General features: G+C 40.0%; 1 protein-coding gene across 1 annotated transcript in view; it reads left to right on the plus strand.

The window, feature by feature from the left end:
* The first annotated feature begins 213 nt into the window (after positions 1–213).
* The window catches only part of ELOVL2 (ELOVL fatty acid elongase 2), a 42,159-nt gene continuing 23,253 nt past the window's right edge, over positions 214–19,119 (plus strand). Inside the window, exon 1 of the mRNA XM_061346510.1 lies at positions 214–361. Within this exon, the coding sequence (XP_061202494.1) occupies positions 359–361 (3 nt within the window). The 5' untranslated portion in view covers positions 214–358. The remainder of the gene's footprint in view (positions 362–19,119) is intronic.

Raw genomic sequence — 19,119 nt, forward strand, 5'->3', positions numbered from 1 at the left:
TTCCAACCCAAACCGTTCTGTGGTTCTGTGGACCCCTGCTCCCTCTCAGCTATTGCATCCCCACCTCCCTGACGTTTCTCGCCACCATCTCCCGGCCCTCTTTGCACTCCACCGGCTCCCTGTGCGCAGCGGGGACCCTCAAGGAACCCTGGGCGTCGCCGGGGGGGCGATGCTGCCTGGAGCCGGGGTCCGGCATCGGTCCCTCTCGCCGTGTGTCCGCAGGCGGGGGCGGGCGCGGCGGAGCCGGGGAGGAGGCGGTGCCTTATAGCGCGGGCGCGGCGGGCAGCGCCGGCAGAGCCGAGCCGAGCCGAGCCGGCCGATACCCTGGACAGCGCTCCGCCGCCACCGCCCCGCCGCCATGGTGAGTGTCCCCCGCCGCCACCGGGGACCCTGACCCCAATTCCCTCCGTTACCTTCCCCAGGTCCGCTCCCAGCCCGCGGTTGATTGACTGCTGCTCATGCTCCCTGCCCCCACTCCTACGGGTCCCGTTAGGGCCGTGGAATGGGTTTGGGGTATTTAGCAGGGGGTGGTGCAAATGCTCTGAGCTGCAGCAGCACCCACCCCACGGCGATGCACCCCACGGCGACGCATTCCCCAGGCGGCGGGAGGGCCGGGCCGTGCGGGGACGGTCAGATGGGGGAACCGGGCGGCGGGAGAGAGCGATGTGCCCCCCCGCGCAGGCGGTCCCGCCGCCCTTCCACGCTCACGGGTTTCTCTATTTCGAGGTGCACTTGAGCGTGTTACATAAACGGCTTATTCCTGGCGGTATGCTAACAGAACCTCTTGCGTTAGCCGCACAGTCTGTAGTGGAACACTTTCTTTTCTTCCAGGTAATGAATGAACAATAGAGTTTTAGATTACAGTTCAGCATTTTAACAGTTACAGTGGGACCATGCAGTCATCTATTGAGGGAGTAGGACCATTTCCCCATAGCACATTGTGCCTTTGCAGCCATAGTAACTTCCCCAGAGGACCTGATCCTGTTTATAAACAGTAATGCATGAAGTGTAAGGCTGACCTGACAAAGCAGAACAGTAGCATACAGGTATTTTGCAGCCTTAAAGTCTGAGGTACAGTGGGATGAATAACTTGTCCAAGCTTGTCATATCAGAAGCTTGGAACACAATTAACAGCAGAACATAGTTTTTCCTAGATATGATTTAATATTAAAAATACTTTTTACTACTTTTTTTTTTCAAATGCCTTCGCATCATATATAGTAAATTCTGCCTTCCGTACATAAAAAATCATTTGCAGTTCTCCCATATCCCACCAATTCAGACGTGAATAATATTAAAATAGTCTTTCCATTAATTAACATGAGTCCTCTTCCTCACTGTCATGTATCCACATGCTGTCAATGTGAATCTTTTTCTCCTATATAGTCTATTTGCAATCAACTCAGACTTATGGTAACAGCAATGGAAAGAGCCTAATGAATGAAGATCATGAATAGTGCAGTACCTTATGCTGCCTAGGACCCCCTGAATGATTTTCGACTGCATTATTGAATTCCTATTTCTTACCATGTACGGTGAAACATAAACACAAAATACATGACAAAGTTACCATAACTGCACAAAGCCTAAGTTAACACCAGCCATTGATAGTGTCTTCCTCAATACAGTGAAGGCAGTTATGACAACACCTGGTGTGGCAGAAGGTAATGTGCATTATTTGTCAGTAAGGGGTACAGCTAACATCCAGGTGCTCAGAAGTGCTGAGTCCACTGGAAAGAAAAATAGCCTGAGCCAGTTTAAATATTTTAGTTTGAGGCCTTCCAGGACTGAGATGAGTCGGTTACACTGGTGCAAGTCAAGGAAAGATTCACTGTCATACATAGGCATAGACAACCTTGTATTTATACTAATGGAAATGATAGCTGAGACATACCCTTAACCTGTTATTTCTGGGTCTTAAAACTGTTTAATTAATATTGAAAATATTCTTCAAACAGCTGTCAGCAATATCCAGAAAACACCAGAGCTGTGAGCAAGTTCTGCTTTTCTGTACCTCCAGTAACCTTAGTGTTGAAAAGCTGCTGAGATTTCCCAAGCCTTATTACTCACACATACAGGCATTCTGGGGGGAGAATGGAAAAACTGGGAAAAATCTGTGAGGGTGTGTGGCGGCTAAAGGTTGCTTTGTTCTAAAATTTTTAAAGAGTGTCCTTGGAACATTAGCTACTGAATCCAAACTCTGAACTTCTGATGAAAACTGTTGCAATTACATTTAATACGGGGTTAAAAGTTACAGCATGTCGATGTCTAGATGGTCCTGGAGCTTGGGGACAGGGGGACACAGAACACAGGATGATACTACCAAAGGTATCAGGAGCAAATGAATGACAAATGTAGCTTTTTGGCCCAAGTAGTGGAAACACTGTTTTAGCACTCCCTTCTCTAGTGGCACAGAAATGAGCAGGCGTATGTTGCTAGTGTCCCTTCAACTCAACTGAGTGAGTTTCCTCAGCATCCTTGGTGTTCAGTCATTATTATTTCTAGAAAGTAGCAGAAGGAAACATATTCCTTTTAAATCCGAAACTTCATTTTGCTGAAGTAGCAAACTACAGCATTCATCAGGCTTTAAGTGTTTCCTTGGGATCCCCACCATATGACGGCAAGCACAGTGGGACAGGGTTCTTCTGTTTATGTAGTTCACTGCGGATCTACTTCCGTGAATCTAGGTCAAATTACCCTGGCTCAGGATTTGGCTGCACCCTTGAACTTTAAACCGATTACGAATTTTGATTTGTCAGTATATTTTCCATGGGGTCACATCCCACTTTTATGAAGTACAAGAGTATATAACCTTGCACAGTGCATGACAACTAATACAAAAAGGCTAGGTAACACTAAGGTAAGCATAAGCATAAAATTGGTGTGAAGCTGTATTTAATAGGTTCAAGTATCTGTACCCCTACAACAATCCAGTTGCAGAGGGGCTATATAGGCAGGAGCTAGAATATTTTTTAAATTCCCAAGATACTTTGGGAATTGAAGAGACTTTGATAACCAGTGTAATCTGGACTCAGTGAAGACAGACACTAACTCTTCTAAACATTCGTAAGTATCATAGTCACCATATCAGGTATGGTGCTTGATATGGGCATACACTGATTGCAGGACATACAGAAAGGGCCCTAGACAGCAACAAATCTCTCTTCTTTGTTGGCAGTAACCAAAATAAAGCCCTGCCTCAAATACTAATTAATAATTAGTATTTGTTAATTGCCCTCAGCACTTCCTGAAAGAGAATGCTGCAAAGACAATATTCCAGCCCCTGAACATTGACATGCAAACTGGAAGAGAACACTTTCTGTAGGCAGAGATCAATCCAGCACAAATCCATGACTGACACGGACACGGTGCTGCAGCACCCACTCCTAACAATATCTCTTCAGCTCCGTCAGTGAAAAGGCAGCAGAGTTCTGTAGCCCTGCCATCCAGAGCCACAGCATCAAGGGAAAGTTATGCCAGCTGATACAGAATTAATAACCTATGAGAAAACATGCTCAGAAACTGTATATAGAACAAAAGAACATGAGTGCTTGCGCTGAAACTCAAAAAGACGCACTGAAGCCTTTTGCACAAGATGTGGTTGATTAAAAGAACCCTCTAGGGCCTGAAATAAGAGTCCAGTGTTTCATTTGCATAGTTAGTTATAGATACCTGCTTATCAAAATCTGCATGTTGCCCTTGGTGTTGATCTCATTCACCTTTGGGAAGATCCTTTGATTCTTTAAGACTGATCATTGTATCTTCATTACAAGCAGTCTAACCTATGAAAAGAAATGGACTCCTGTTGTTCATCAGTCACTTGATTTTATGTTCATTTAATTTAATAGCATCTCTGGATCGTATTAAAGAAATAAGTTAATCAGATGCAAACACTCTAAAATTGAACCTTTGACTCAACTAAGAGTTAGGAAAAAACCTGCAGTAGTGTTTTCTTTAGGAATTAGTAAACCCCAGATTAATGTAGATATAAAGGGCTGTCTTATTCCCTAATCTAAGCCAGCTACTTCAACAGAATCACATCATATAGGAATTTTTCCTGATGCTTTCATACCATGCTATATGAGGGTTTTGTTAATCACTGCTTGTAAAACTTGTTTAGAAGCTGAGGCATTGGTAGGCCTCATACAAATAGAGTTTGAAGTCCATATTCAGTGGTAAAGTGTAGCCTGAGTTGTAATTAAAGAAGGTAAAGAAGAAGGGAAGAAAACTAGGAGGATGAAACTAACTGTACCACCTATTGTTCAGAGCCAGAAAGCTGCTGGGATGAGTCTGCCTTGTGAGGTAGTGGTGGAAGGGCACGAGTAGGGTTGCCCACCTGCAACAGAGAAGAAACACCTTGTGAGACTGGGGCCTGCAGCTCTGCCACTGTATGAATATTGCACTTCAGACTTCAAGCATACCAAATTTGTCAGCCAGTTTGTAAGCACCTGGCAGCAGCTGAGCTTATAAATCCATTATTGACATACACCCCCATGGCTTGCCTTCCCATATGTTAAATACACAGGCCACAGTATCTGAGAGACTGAGTCTTTACGCACAGGACTGCTGCATAGCTGACAGAGTTGAGTATGAAATAAAGTGAATATTTATGTCTTCTGTGGAGCTTCTTACCTCCTTAAGTAACAGCAAAAACATAGTTGAGTTTTTGAGGACTAGTTATGCTTAGATTTAGAAGGATAAAAGGGAACAATTTACATCTTCAAGAACATGATGATTAACATTATATTGGCATTAATACCAAAATTATGATTTTATATCAATTTAATAACTACTGAGTGATTTAAAAAAATTAACTTATTCTGGCTAATAACTTTTAAAGTGCATTGTATTTCCTCTTTCTAAGTCAAAAATGAGTGTTGTAAAAATATGTCACAAACTGAAGGAAATAAAATCCCATGGGGCAGAAATTTCTATATGAAGATGTGTAATGAGGTAATGAAAATTTAAGACTGTTTACAGCATTGTTGGGACACATTTTGATTTTTCTCACTAAGAACAACAGTTGTGAAAAAGAAACGAGAATTAATTCATGTTCTGTGTCATTATTTGAAAGCCAAACACAGCAAGATATGAAAGCTGGAAGTACAGTGGCAAAGTTTTAAATAAATATCCTAAAACCAATCATAAGGAAGCTTAACAAAACCATTCTTTCCCAAGTTCTTCGAGGGCCCCTGAAGTGTACTTACCATTCATGATGCTTTGCAGCTAGCAAAGACAAACTGGCACAGAAACCTAATGGGGAGGAATAACTTACACACATGAAGAAAAGCCCAAAGCTGTTTTTATTTCCCCTATGTGACAATAACTGATGCAGTTTACAGACATTTTGTGTCATTAGGGTCTTACTGTGCAGCATAGTCATTAGCATTTTTGTTTTGAGAAAAACATCAGTCTGGTGTTTCCATGGTATAAGGGGTTTAAGGGTTTGGGGGGTTAAAATTCCAGTTATACGTGGATTAAACTCTAGGATACCTATTATTTGGGTTAAAGGAGGAAGGGAGCTAATTAGCTTGTGCACCCTTTTATCCTGTGCCAGCAGACTATGCCCTATGATTCCACACAATTTTAAGAGGTGTTCTTGGAGCTCATTAGCCTGATTTAGGGTTTTAAAAGAGGTAAATTTAGAACTGTTTTGGAGGAGGAGATAGAAAAGAACTTCCATATTCTGTTTTTGTCTTCCTTATTAAACCTGAAAATCAACAGTAATTTCCTTCCCTCTTCACACCCAGTCTTATTTAATCATGATTGAAGTCCAAAACATGAATTAGCATTTGAAATCCAGGTTCTTGCCCTGAAGCATTTAAGGGAGAAATGGAAAGAAAAGAAAATGGAAAAAAAAAAAAAAGAAAAAAAGAAAAAAGGCCCATTTGACAGAAAAAGAAGATATTTTCCTGTTAAATTGTTGTTTTGTGTTCTCAAATGACACTGGAAAACACGCATCGGATTCTGTTTCTTTATTTCCCTCTATTACGCGTATATTTTCACAGCCACCTTGAAGTAAAAAAAATACTTTGCTTCTTGTATTCTGCTCTGAGCGTGGATAAAACCATTCCAAAAAGAGAAGTGCCTTCAAACTGGCAGGAAATAAATGGTTGGCAAAGTTGTTGATGGTGATTTCCATGTCACGGAGTTGGCAGGTCTTTTGGTAAGGCAGTTCTGAATAATACCATCCATACCCGCTCTCTCTTCCATTGCTGGCTGCAGCCAGCCAGGTTATTCCTATTGCAGTTTAAAAGGTCAAGTGTGAGGTTGTGCAAATTATGCATCTGCTACAACTCAGTATTTGTGGTGGAACACTGTTTTATTATGGGCCCGGTTTATTTTTTTGAGTGCTTGTCAACAATCCATGCAATCTGGAGGGGTTGAGGAGGAATACATTAAGTCTATTTTCTTATTTATATGCTTGTCAATCTATTGTTGAAACCTCTTTATGTAAGAAAGAGTTTAGTCAATTTGAACTACTGGCTGACCACTCAAAATCACCCTCCTCCCCCAAATTCAGAAGCTTGTCTAGTATGAAAAATAACTTGTAGGAACAGCTGCCTCTCTCTCAGCTGTTAGGACTATGTGTCTTCCTAGAGTAGCATTTTAGTGTTGATTTGCTGTACTTGGTACCAGACACTGTACTTGGTTTTAAAATCAGCCCTTCTTACCTAGGAGTACCTCCTTTACTCAACTAGACTTCTTTCTGAGTTGTATCTTTTAACACTGACAGAAGGTTATGCATGAGCCAGACAAAACCTCCATCTTTTTAAGTTTATGGAAGAAAAAAAATCTAAGACATCAGAAATGACTCATATAAAAAAGAACAGTTCAGATTAAGAAAGAGTTCATAGATTCCTTTCTTATTCCCACCTTCTGCTGCTGCTGAAAGCAGAAGAGGTGTCTTTTAACTTGCCTGGGTGCAGGTGGCTTCCATTTCAGCAGTTATCACTGTCCTGACACTTTATTTTATACGAGTTACTTAAGAAATCCAAATCTCTTCCCAAAAATCAGGTCCCTTTATGGAAAAAGAAAAAAAGAGTATTACAAGATTTTAGATCCACCCTCAAAAGCATCCTTGGAAATTTTGCCTCTTCAGATACTGGAGCTACTGACTTTATCTGGAAGCTCAGTGATTAAAAGCCATGAGAAGGTAGCATTGAATCAGTCCATCCCCCAAAACAGAGAAGTCAGGTATATCACACGTCTAGTTTTGTGGCATTGTGTTCAGTTTTCAGACCTCTCTTTCCTTTGAGGTCAATACTCAGACCCCTATCAGGAGGTTAGTTACATTTCCTCTCTTTTTTAAATTTTATTTTTCCAGTATGTGTCAAAAGCATCACAGGATGTTCATGCTGCACTTTGAAAGCTGAGATACAACTTGTGATTTCTCGGTGTTGAAACACGTTTGAAACTTCACTCAAGAATGGGCAAATTGTGCAGGGAAATAGAAAATGTAGCATTTAGCTTTATTCCTCTGCAAAACATCAGTAGTTTCCCATTCCACACAGAAAAGCAATATTGAGAACCTTTCTGGTTTAATGCAGTTATTTCTTCTTTACTGCTGGAGACTTTGTAAGCCTGCATTTTAATAGTATCTGCAAAAAAACCCTTGAAAGATGTAAGGCCATATTAGAGTTATTTTGCTTACAATAACTAAAATGAAATTCTCACAAATATCCCCCATATTCTACCTTGGAGGGAAAAGCACCATTTTTTTCCCAGCTTACATTTACTAAATTAGCAGCATAATTTTATCTCAAATCGGGTATCACTGAAATATCCTCTCAGGATGACATTTAATACCTCCCCCCCAAAAATAATTTCTTTTTTATCGAGTGGGAAGTCACTTCCTTCTGTTTGCCAGACACCTTTGGGAAATGGCAGAGTTTAGATCAGAAAGTGTTTTGATGGGAAGGTGCAAGGTTGAAAGCCAAACCAAAGAATAATGTCACAAGGATGGGTGTAGGAGGGAAGCAATGCAGCACCATACCATTTTGTCTCTAAGTGCATTTTTGTGTGTTTAAGAGTATAAATGTTTCAGAGTTCTGTCTCGTTAAACTTTAGGTCTTGCTTGAAACTTTCTACGTGTGCTTGCAAGCACTCAAAGATACTCCACCACTCCTGAGCACTCAGTAGGATGATGAACATTCTGATCAGCTGGAACCAACAAAGCCATATGAGTCCCCTACTGTTCAGCAAATGCGGGGCTTAATGTGCTCTTGTTCCTTTTGAAAGGCGCCTCCTCATCCCTTAGTGCTCCTCCTCCAAATATGAACAGCATTGATAAGACACTGCAAATGTGAGTCTCAGCAGTTCTCAGTGGATGCAATAAGGTGATTAAAGTGAAGAAGGTACAATATTGTTGAAGTCATGATGCCATGTAAATTAACAATACTGAGCTAAATAGAAAAGTACTCACCACAGCATGGGCATTTGTGTTGCAGAAAGCAAAGTAAGATCATTAAACAGCTATGATGCTTCGTGCATCAATACAGAATTAGAAAAGGTTTGAGAATTTTTTACCCGGAATGATCTTGCACTTGACTCAATAAGCCAGTTAGGGATCTGTTTTGATCAACATCCAATTGGTCCAGATCTTCAGGTTAATACTGCAGGTAACTGAGTCTAAATTACAAAGGAGAAATGTGATAGCAGAACGAGTATTCAATCCACTTAGAGCTCTCAAATAACACAGTGATTAATCGTAGCTGGGAAAAGTACCAAAGGACACCATTAGACATGACATCCTGGTTTCTAAGCATCTTCCTAAATGAAATCATTTCAAATAGATGGATTTTCTTTAAAAACAGTACTACTTGAATTCTTTTATTTTACTTGCTTACTTAACCCTCACAGCTATCACACATCTGCTCCCTCAGCACATTTACAGATCTCACAGACTTAAACAGAGATGTGTATTTCCTGCTATAGTCTGTTTTCCAGGGTAAAGTCTCTTGTTGCTCCTTTTTATCTGTAACACCTTAATTCTCTATTTAATAGCTAGATTTACCACCATTACCTTTGCTATTTCTGTCTGACATGTTTTACTGGAAAATAATTATCCTATGTATGCTAGTTAGGGCTTTTTGTTTGTTTGTTTGTTTTTAGGATAGACCTTTCCCATTATCTGTCTTTAAGGATATCTGTAGTGATACTTAAATCAGCTGCAGGTGCCATCAATGCTGCTTATAACTTGTCCTGTAAACCAAATGTATGTATTGCATTTACTTATAAGAAACTGTCATCTCTTCAAATAGAGATTGCCAATAACACAGATTTAATGCTAAAGAAGTGATGCTTTCCCTTCTTTAAAATGGTGGCAAAACTAAAGGGACTTGGAGCATCTGCTTCACTTGATGGAAACCTGAGCTCACGAGGATATTCATTTTCTGGAAAGAGGTACCTGATCAGTGCCTGTGATGTATATCAGGTCTCAGACAGTTCACATTGACCTTGCCAGCAACTGTTTTCCTTCTGTGTGCTATCTGTCCACTACAGGGCAGAGCTGAACATCGTCGATACTTAACCATGGAGGGAACCAATCTTTTTCAACACCATCTCTATAGTGGCTCTTTGCTCTAAGGATCAATAAGTGATTAAATCAGCCAAGACAGGTGTGGCTGTTACCTCAGTTCTTATGTAGATGTTATGTCACATGGAAATTCCAAGCTTCGATGACACTTGATTTTACAGGTCAGCTTAGACTGATCCTGTCAGATGTAGAAGCCTCTGAATGATGAAGAAAGCTGTGTGAGAAACCTTGACTAAGAAAGCCGATCTTCTAATACTGGACATAATCAGAAAGACACACAATGTTTTGCAAGACCAGCATACCCATTGAAGCACTGAATGTCTTCTAGTTATGTTTTCTTTCCATAGATGTAGGTATTGTGACATACACATCCTTTAGAATTTTCTGGTTTTACTTTTCTTCTTTAAACCAGCAGTTACCTGTAAGCAATATCTAGCATCAAATGATAGATTAGAAGATAAAGAACAATTAAAACTCATGAGCTTGAAATGTGTTTGATTTTACGTTTAGCATACAGCTAGTAAATTTTATAAGCAAGTATTTTGACCTAAAACCACAGGTTTCCTTCCCGGAGTGAAATATACTACCTCCCCAACTGAAAAGCTTTCTGTACTGAGTTTTGCACCTGCATCCGTCACACAGCAGTTAAACTGTTTAGTACATGGGTAATGACCTCGAAGTGAAATTGAAAGGCTTTGCATGTGGTGGAAGATTAAGGCTGAAACCTTAGAAGATGGGATCTGGACTCTCTAATCCACAGCAGCATGCTACAAACACCTCCTCCTCTTCCATTCTTTTCCTCCCCCTTTTTCCACCTACATTCCCGTAACTGATTCAGTAAAGGTTCTATGTGTTTGGGCAGCAGCACCAAGAAGTGGTGTAGCAAATGGATTTAAACCAAGAAAATCCCATTTCTCTAATGGGCAAATAATCACAACCGGACTTCTTTCACCCAAACCTTAAGAACGAGAACAAATTTATAAACTCAGCACTGTTACTTTTAAGGATGTGGCTAAAACAAACTAAAACATGACCAATTTTACCAGTCTTTGAACAGAGAGCAATGGAAAGAAAATACACACGCACAAACAATAACATGCAGCACTAAGCTACTTTGCCAGTTTCCTTGTTACCGAGTTTTGAAGAGAAACTAAAATACAAGGGCTCCACTCCCAGCAGTGGGTCCACAGTGAGTCTGGACCATCATACCCATGTGAAGTTCTGCTGGTCTCTTCAGCATCCAGCACTGCATTTACGCCTACATGTTGGGTTATAACTATGCAATGAATACCCCCCCCACTCCCCCCCCCCATCAATCTCCTGCTACTTCCAGGTCTGTTCCCATATGTCAAGGGAATGGGAATATGTCCTGATTTGTATCTCAATTCAGTAACTTCAGCAGGTTACCAGGGTATATATCAGGGTAGATTTTGATACATTGGGAAGGTAGCTAGCCCCGTTTGACTAAATGTTTATAGGACAGTTTTTTACAAAGGAAATACAGGTGGGCAGAATTAATCTCACTCAATAACTTTATATGATGATTAAATAAGACCTTCAGTAGAGGGGTTTGGAAACAAAACACACACACAGGCATTATTACAGTTCTGGTTTTGTGGGTTTTAATCCCACTTTCTTCTTTCTTGGTTTTCTAACTCTACAGAGGTCAGCAATAATCTTAACTTACAATATTCCTTTTAAATATAATTGTAGTTTTACTGAGGCGGTGAAAAGCTTGGAAACATGACTGTAATCTTTAGAAAATGTAAATTTATGAAAACAAGAACTCTGTGGTTTAGCTCAGTAAAGATGCAGGATGGAAGGAGTTTGATTTGGGAGATCTATGCTAAAGAAGTCACTATGAAAGCCAACCAAGTATATGAGCATCTGCCTGCTCCTGTTCCAGCTATGCCAGCAGATGAGATTACTGCTCCCAATCACACAGCACCATCCCTTTGCTGCCGGTCACGGTCCTGCATGGCTCTTCACATGAGCTTTACATAACATATTTTAAGAGGTTCTGTTTGGATAGTTTCAGTTATCCAGAGTCACTTTATCTGAAATCTGCAACAGCTGTACAGCCAGCACTGCCAAGAAGTCCACAGTGGCATTCCCGTCCCAGGAAAGCACAGCTAAGAAGCTGATGCACTGGAACCTAATTCTCCAGCCAGCACAGCAACTCTTGTGGTGTCTAAAACACAACAGCTCTCTAGCTCTGATTTGGTTTTTATTTATGGTCATCGAGAGTTCAGTGCAGTTTAGTGACTGCATCAGTGGGAGATGGTTTTGTTCATGAGGATGAAAGTATTTACAGGAACTTTTTTTTTTTTTTTTTTTTTCAGAAAAACTAAGTTATCCTATGCTATATTTCTCTATTTTCTCCCAGAAGTTTTTATACTTGTAACATTATTCTGGACACATTCAGTACTTATGGCAATTTTAAAATACCTCAGGAACATAGTTTTAATAGTAGTGAACTTCAGAAATTCATCATACATTGACTATAAATACAGTACACAGGTGTGCTGCATTTATTTTATGCACAGTACCTTTAGAATTATATATATATGTGCACACACACACATGAAGTCCATTTTACCTTATACAACCTGACTTGGTTTAAAACAGGTATTAAATAACACATATGTATATAGCTGTCAAGTTTTCCAGCAGCTCAGAGTCTTTTGTTTCTGTTATGTGCTTCATAGGCCTATATTTAATCTTCTGCCACTGCTGTCCTTAGCAAAAGTGTGCCTATAAAGGGAATTAGCTTTGCATGAAAGACTTAATTAAACAATTATTTAGTTAATATTTTACAAGTTGAGTTTCTGACATAGAAATTTCTGAAGGGCTGCTGACAATTGTCTGTTAATAAGACATAAAGAAAAAACCCTAAGGCTTTATTTTTATGTTTATATCTTATTATTTTAACATTTTAATTTAACGTATTTAAAAAAGAAAACCACAGTGCCCTACCTTTATGTCTACCCAGAGATGCTAGAAATGTGACCCAGGCAGGTTTTCAGATACTCCTGCCTTGTTTCCCCTCATCACTAGCACAAGCTGTTTAAGAAACTCAGGCAAAACCAGTCAGTGGGAAGGAGCCCAAGCCATGGAACACATTTTAGAAATCCCTTTTGATCCTCCCTGCCTGTAACAGGAGGGGCAAGCAGCCCCTTGCACATTAATCCCCGCCACGGGGACACAGCATTACGTTGCAGACATCTGGGACCGCAACCAAGAAACCTACTTCTTGGGCATAGAGTGCCCTTTGTCTTCCTGTGCTGCCAGGATTGTGGGAAAGCCACAGCTCTTGCTTTTGGCATTTAGGGTTTTTTTAAGGTTCATTGTCTAACAAGCCAGGAGATCCTGTGCAGAGGCTTAGGATCCTCTATTTATCTTGGATCCTGCGGTTTGTTACAGTAGAAGATGAAGAGATTTTCACATTACTAGAAAGTGTATGTTTTCTGTGTTGGTTGCTTTCTCCAGAAAAATGGCCAAACATGTACACCAAGTACAAAATAAAGCCCTGCATGCATTATACCAACTTAGGAAATCAGCTTCTCTGCAGTAACACAATCTGTCTGCATATAGCAAGGAAAACAAAATAATCATGATACAGCATACTGAGAAAACTGAGATGCCTCACAGACTTTTTGCTGTAATTCTCCTCTGCCATTTCATTTACTCCCTATCCCCATCTTATTTATTAACTTTATCCTAAATTTAGGCTGCAAGCTTTTGTTGCAAAAACTGTGTAGTCGTGTACATGGCAAATGTTGGGCAGACACTGCACACCTAGGCATATCTTTGGGGAATATTCTGTTCCCAACCCAAATCATCTGGTAAATCCAAAGCCTTAAAATGGTAATTACCCTCCTTTGCTCTGGTAGAATTATTTTCTCATGCTCCTCAAAGTGCAGCTGACTGTCTTGGTCTTATACAACAAGAAGTGATATACTGCTTTATTTAATGAATTACATAGATTGGTTAGGCATCCTTTACCCAGTCTAGTTTTTGGAAACAGATGTGTTAAGCTGTGCAGGCTTGCATATTGCTGGTGTAAAATTACTTCTGATACTGATTTGTCTTCCCAACTCCTTGCGAAGTTGCCAAGAGCTGAACAGTCCATTAAGGAAGCCACCGTAACAGAATTAGCCTCTCTCTTAAAAAAACCTCATTAGGATTCTTTGCTTGTAGCTTAAGGACTTTCCTGCTCCAAAGGAAACTTTCTCTTATTGAAGCCAAGGCCAGCTCCCAAAGATTGTTGCTTTGCCAGGGAAAGTTATTTATTCACCCAGGCTATTAGAAGGAGGAAGAATTTTTACCTACTCTTTCATTTTTTATTTATTTCCTTTTTATTTATTCCCTCACAGTCATACAGTCTTGTCACATTGTCACTGACAGGAATTATGCTCCCTCCCAGGTCATACTGTCATTTTAAATCTGATTCTTAGAGCAAAGGAAAAATTAGGTCAATAATTGCTGCCATTTTCTTGGGAACTGACAGGCCACATCTGAGGTCTCCCAAGAGAAATCTTCTTTAATTACAAGTTAAGCTGATGTTCCCCTGTGCAGCACATAGAACTGAGCAGGATTACTTTTAAAAGGATTGCCCTGATCTGCTTTGGTGACAGTTTCATTTTGAAATTCTGATAACAAGCAAGATGATGGATTATAGAGATACGGTTCTCAGGAGTGCAAATGACTGACACACACTGCAAATTGGGCCACAGCAGCAACCGTTCCTTTCTGCTCTTCTTTTAAGGCCAGAAGAGTTCTATTGTGAGCAGTGTGATCACCATGTGTTATTTTGGTGATTACTCAATATGACTGTAAAGAACAGAACGAAAAAACTTGGAAATTTTAGAATCCTGAAAACTGTGATTTCAGAAAGGGAATTTTTCATCCTTGAGACAATGTGACACTCAGCCTTTTACAGGATAAAAGAATGAAAATATGTGTAATAGGCCAAATGCTTTCAAGTACTTGAATTATGAATAGATTTTGGGAAACCAATAAATATTAATGGGTTCTTAAATCACTTTTATTCTAACCCCTGCAATTGTAGTGCAGAAACCTTCCTATTTCCTTTTCCTTGCACTTAAAAAACCACAGGAACAGCAAACCAAAGAGCTTATTAATTTTGCAAAAGCAATTTATCTCAGTATATATGATCTGACAGTAGCATGGTCATAAAATAAGGCTTACCTTATTTTATGTGAGAAACTAATGTTTTCTCTGACTCCTAGCACATTGCATGGTCTAAAAGCAAAGACTGAAGTCTGAAATAGCTTACAGACTTACAGTGTGTTTGTTAAAATTGTTCTGTTACTGCTTACTCAGCTTTGGTGTTGATGGTGCTTCAACGTGAATTGAGTCCTGACAGAAGCATTAAAGCAGATATTCCTCCACCTCGGTCCTTATTCCCGTGCATCAGATAAATGTGTGTAGCACAGAGCAAGACTGCAAAAACAAGTGGAAAAGAGACCTCTTGTTAAACAAAACTAAAAATCCCGAGGCATAAGGAACCTAAATATTAGTGCCATTTCTCCAGAAGTGAAAAGCCTGAAGTATGTTGGCTTTAGTAGGCCACCATTTCTCTTAATGCTCTCTGCGAATAATGCTCTGAGAGCCATAAGATGTCTAAGCAGGGGCTTGCTGAGAGAGCTGTGTCCCCTGACTCTTATGTTGGTCAACCAAATTCACACTCCAGAAGTGGATGTGGAAGTCTTTCAGCCTCAAGGTCCTCTACTTCCCTTTCACCAGAAGGAAAGCACTTTATTTAAAATACTGAAGATAACACAGGAACAGACAATGAAGGATGGGGTTGGCTTTCTGCCACCAGCTGTTTGAGCAGAAAATGTGCCAAATCCCTTCAGTCTTTTCTCTGTGCAAGCACCTAGATCTGCTCATGGGAGCTGTTGGTTTGAGACTCTCTGCTGTTTCTCCACCCTGGGCAATGAGGACAGATGTTTCCCAGGCTCACAGTTTCTATTGCTTCAATGTTCCAGTCTGGTTTGGGGGTGAAACATGCAAAAAGAATTCTCAGCGCAAGTGGAACTGGAAAAAGGTGACATTATTCACCAGCGGTATATGGAGACCACAGGGAAGCTTCTTTAGCTACACATTTGCCAAGAGACCTGTTTGTAACTTGCCAAAGAATGGAGGTATATTATCAAGAGGAAAGATTGCTGCTGAACTGTTGCAATCACCTCCAGCAAGGCAGAGACCATTTTAAGTATGAGAATACAAACTGAAAACCCACTGACAGATTAGACAGGGGCAGGTGTGAACAGCAGTATCACAGGAGCACCTAGCATGCTGGCTGCTGCTTTTACATGTGTACCACTTTCTCACCTTGGGTCTGTTTCCAAGGGAACAGCTTGTGTAAGTACCCAGCTCCAGACACAGCCACTGGCTGTAAGTCACAAGCAGGGGGAGGCAGACAGATTAGATACCACCATCCAGAAAGGGAGCTTCTGTACCCTCTGCAAGCCCACCTGCATGCACAGGGCAGGCAGCCAGGTACCCAGGTCTTGTGCCTTGCATAGAGAGCTTGGATATCTCACCTGGGACCATGGAGTTCATCAAGACACCTTAGCATCGTGCACCACAACACTACACCCCAGACCTCTTTGCAGATTTAACTCTTCCTTGCAAGATATGTTTGAGTAGAGAGAATACAGAACTAAAATCAAGATGAAATTGAATAAATTCAGTTTGCCTGTGTAAACAGCATCTTCTAGCACACACCTGGTGAATTTGGTGAATCACACTCCTGGTTACTCCTTAGGTAAATCTGCCTAAGCTTTAGGCTTGATGCAGATAGTGCTGGCAGCCTACCACTTTCCTGTGGGTATTGCTAAAGCACATCGTGAATTTCTCTAAACAGCAATTAAGTAAGAGAACCTTTAGACGCAAGTGCTCTCATTTCAAAGTTACATGAACACAGTTCATAGGAGAAACTATATATTCCAGGGGAAAACAAATCTATTTTTCAAAGTCAAGCCACCTAGACAGATCAAATGCAGTAACTACTGAACATAAAACCTCTGGCTACATTTAGTTGTGCCTTTCTTTAGCAAACTTTACATCCTTCTATTAATTTTTCACATCAGAAATTAAAAACCAGTCTTCTTATTGAGGAATCCACTGAAAACATAGCATTTTCTTGCAGGTAGTGCAACCTGAGAAACTATTAAAGCAAAAATCTGTGAGTCTTTCCTTTCCCTTTCCCTTTCCCTTTCCTTTATAGCTACCATCCTCTTACCTTTTTCACCCTCATTAACAGCAACTCAGCTTTCTTGGTAGTGACTAAATCAGCACAGGAGAAGATGTTCAGCACCTTTGGCTGTAATCACTGTTCAAACAGCTGTTCTCAATCCCCTCTAGAGAAAACCAGCTTATTTGATGAATCAGCTCCCCCACCAACTTACTTTGTCAGATAACAGGCAGGGCCGCAAGCTACCAGCCTCATGTAGGATGCTAACTTGCAGTTGGTATTTCCAAATGCATGCAAAAATAACCCTTAGCTGCAAAGATATTGCCCTTTTTGTCATAAAAAGTGCTGAATTTGGTAATAGCAACTGGAAAATATCCAGGCATTTGTATATATGTATGCATCTATTTGTATATATGTGTATAAGCTTTAACTGTAGAATGGGGCATATATGGCAGAGTATGAGAAAATAATAGCAGTAAAATATAATCTGGCTGAAAAATATTGAAAATCAGATAAATTTTCAGATCGGACATGTCTCTTACTGAATTCTTTTAGAAAGAATATGTTTCTTAACTATAAGCAGTGTTATTCTGTGTTACCTTCAAAGCTGGTCTTGAAGTCTTTTAAATAATTTACTGACAACAATAACAACATCTTTCTTTCCTGGAGTGCTTACAGTTTATTGCGAAGGCCCTTAGAAGAAAAGAAATAATAAAGAAACTTAGGAAGACCATTCATTTTTTATTTTGTGCTAAAGCTGGAACAGCCCTCTTGCTTTTGCTCCACTGTATCATGTTTTTCAGAGATTTTTTGCATTAAATTCAAATGCATTGCATAACTTGCATTTCCAAAACAAAGATATAGCTCTCTCTATTCTTGGAATTCTAAAAGAATAACTTTAGATGGAGTCATCAGTAGTTCTTTTTACTAGCTATTCATGGCTATTTTCCACAGAACAGGAGTTTTACCAATCTTTGTTCACATATGGGCACCTCTCTGGACCCGAACCCTTGCTGCAGTACTGCTTGGCTTTGGTTACTTCTGTCACATCACATTACATGCCTTTGTAGCACAGATCCAGTTACAGAATTATGCTGGCTTTGCAACGCTGCTTTTGGGGAAGGAATCAGGCAGCAAGATTTCTGCAGTAGCAAAAACATCCCACGCAGATGTATCTTACGTTGGTAAAAGAGCCCTTTAACAAGCCCAGTTTACCACAGTGAAGGGGCTGTGCTTCTACTAGGGGCTCTGGCAACATAGCTGTGCTGATTAAAGCTTTATAATGTAGCTAGCCCCTAGTTTTGGTCATCTATCAGCATCAGAGATTCAGGCATCAAAATCAGTTCCTTTAAACATGATGATAAATTCAGACTAATTCCAATACTGCCCAGTCACTGGCTGTTTACAGAGCAGAAATTTTCAGGGAATTGAGGAAAAGTGGCCATCTAAATAATAAAAATCACCATACTGTTAATATATGTATTTTCTACCATGGTTGTTTCAAATATCACATTTGCTTCCAGGAAGTATATCAGAAAGCAGAGTCTAACACTCATTTCTGTTTTGGTTTTTTTTTTGTTTGAATCCTGAAATAAGATCTCTTTTTATACAAAGTATTATAATTTCTGTAAAGCTGTGTAAGAACAAGCAAATTATCTCAGATTTTTGAGATACCGAATGACATTCAGGGCTTTTGCATGAAAAACAAAAAAAAAACCAAAAAACCCAATACCAATACAGAAGGTTTTCAGATAGCATCAGTGAGACTGAATGCAATTTACTCATCTGTAGAAAGTTTATTTCAGAACCACTTTAATTCTGCATAATCAAACAAAAAGCCTCACAAATTTTTGCCAGCTTATACTTCTTTTACTAAAACTATTAGGAAACCAGTGGACATTGGTCTCTCAGTGAAGACAAACACTAACAAAGACAAATAAGTATAGAAGGGTTTTTTTCCCATACCTGCCAACTTCCATATAGTATTATAAGTGCAATCACCATGAAAACAGTAATTCACGTATGCGTACTGTGCTACTTATTCACTTCAATTTCTGTTGCAAAAATGTTGAAACACATTAGAGATCTCTGTTATTTTACGCTCCCTCCCCTCTTTCCATTTGATTTGCTCAGATAACCTGATGCCTTTTTCATAGCTGTAGGTAAATAGAACTTCCACAAATCTGTCCAAATGCTGGCTTGCCAAAGAGCAATGTCCTGTACAACAGAAGGAAAAACATGAAATGCACATTAATCTTTAGCCTTGTAACTCAAATACCTTCATTGATAAAGGCTATTACAGTGATTTGCCAGAGAGAAGTGAGTTTGAGCATGTGATTTTGTTCAAGTTGGTTTT

This window comes from Neopsephotus bourkii, unplaced genomic scaffold (genome assembly GCF_033783945.1).
Source record: "Neopsephotus bourkii isolate Nb327-2 ecotype Australia unplaced genomic scaffold, CSIRO-AGI_Nbou_v1 NB_272, whole genome shotgun sequence".
Classification (NCBI taxonomy): domain Eukaryota; kingdom Metazoa; phylum Chordata; class Aves; order Psittaciformes; family Psittacidae; genus Neopsephotus; species Neopsephotus bourkii.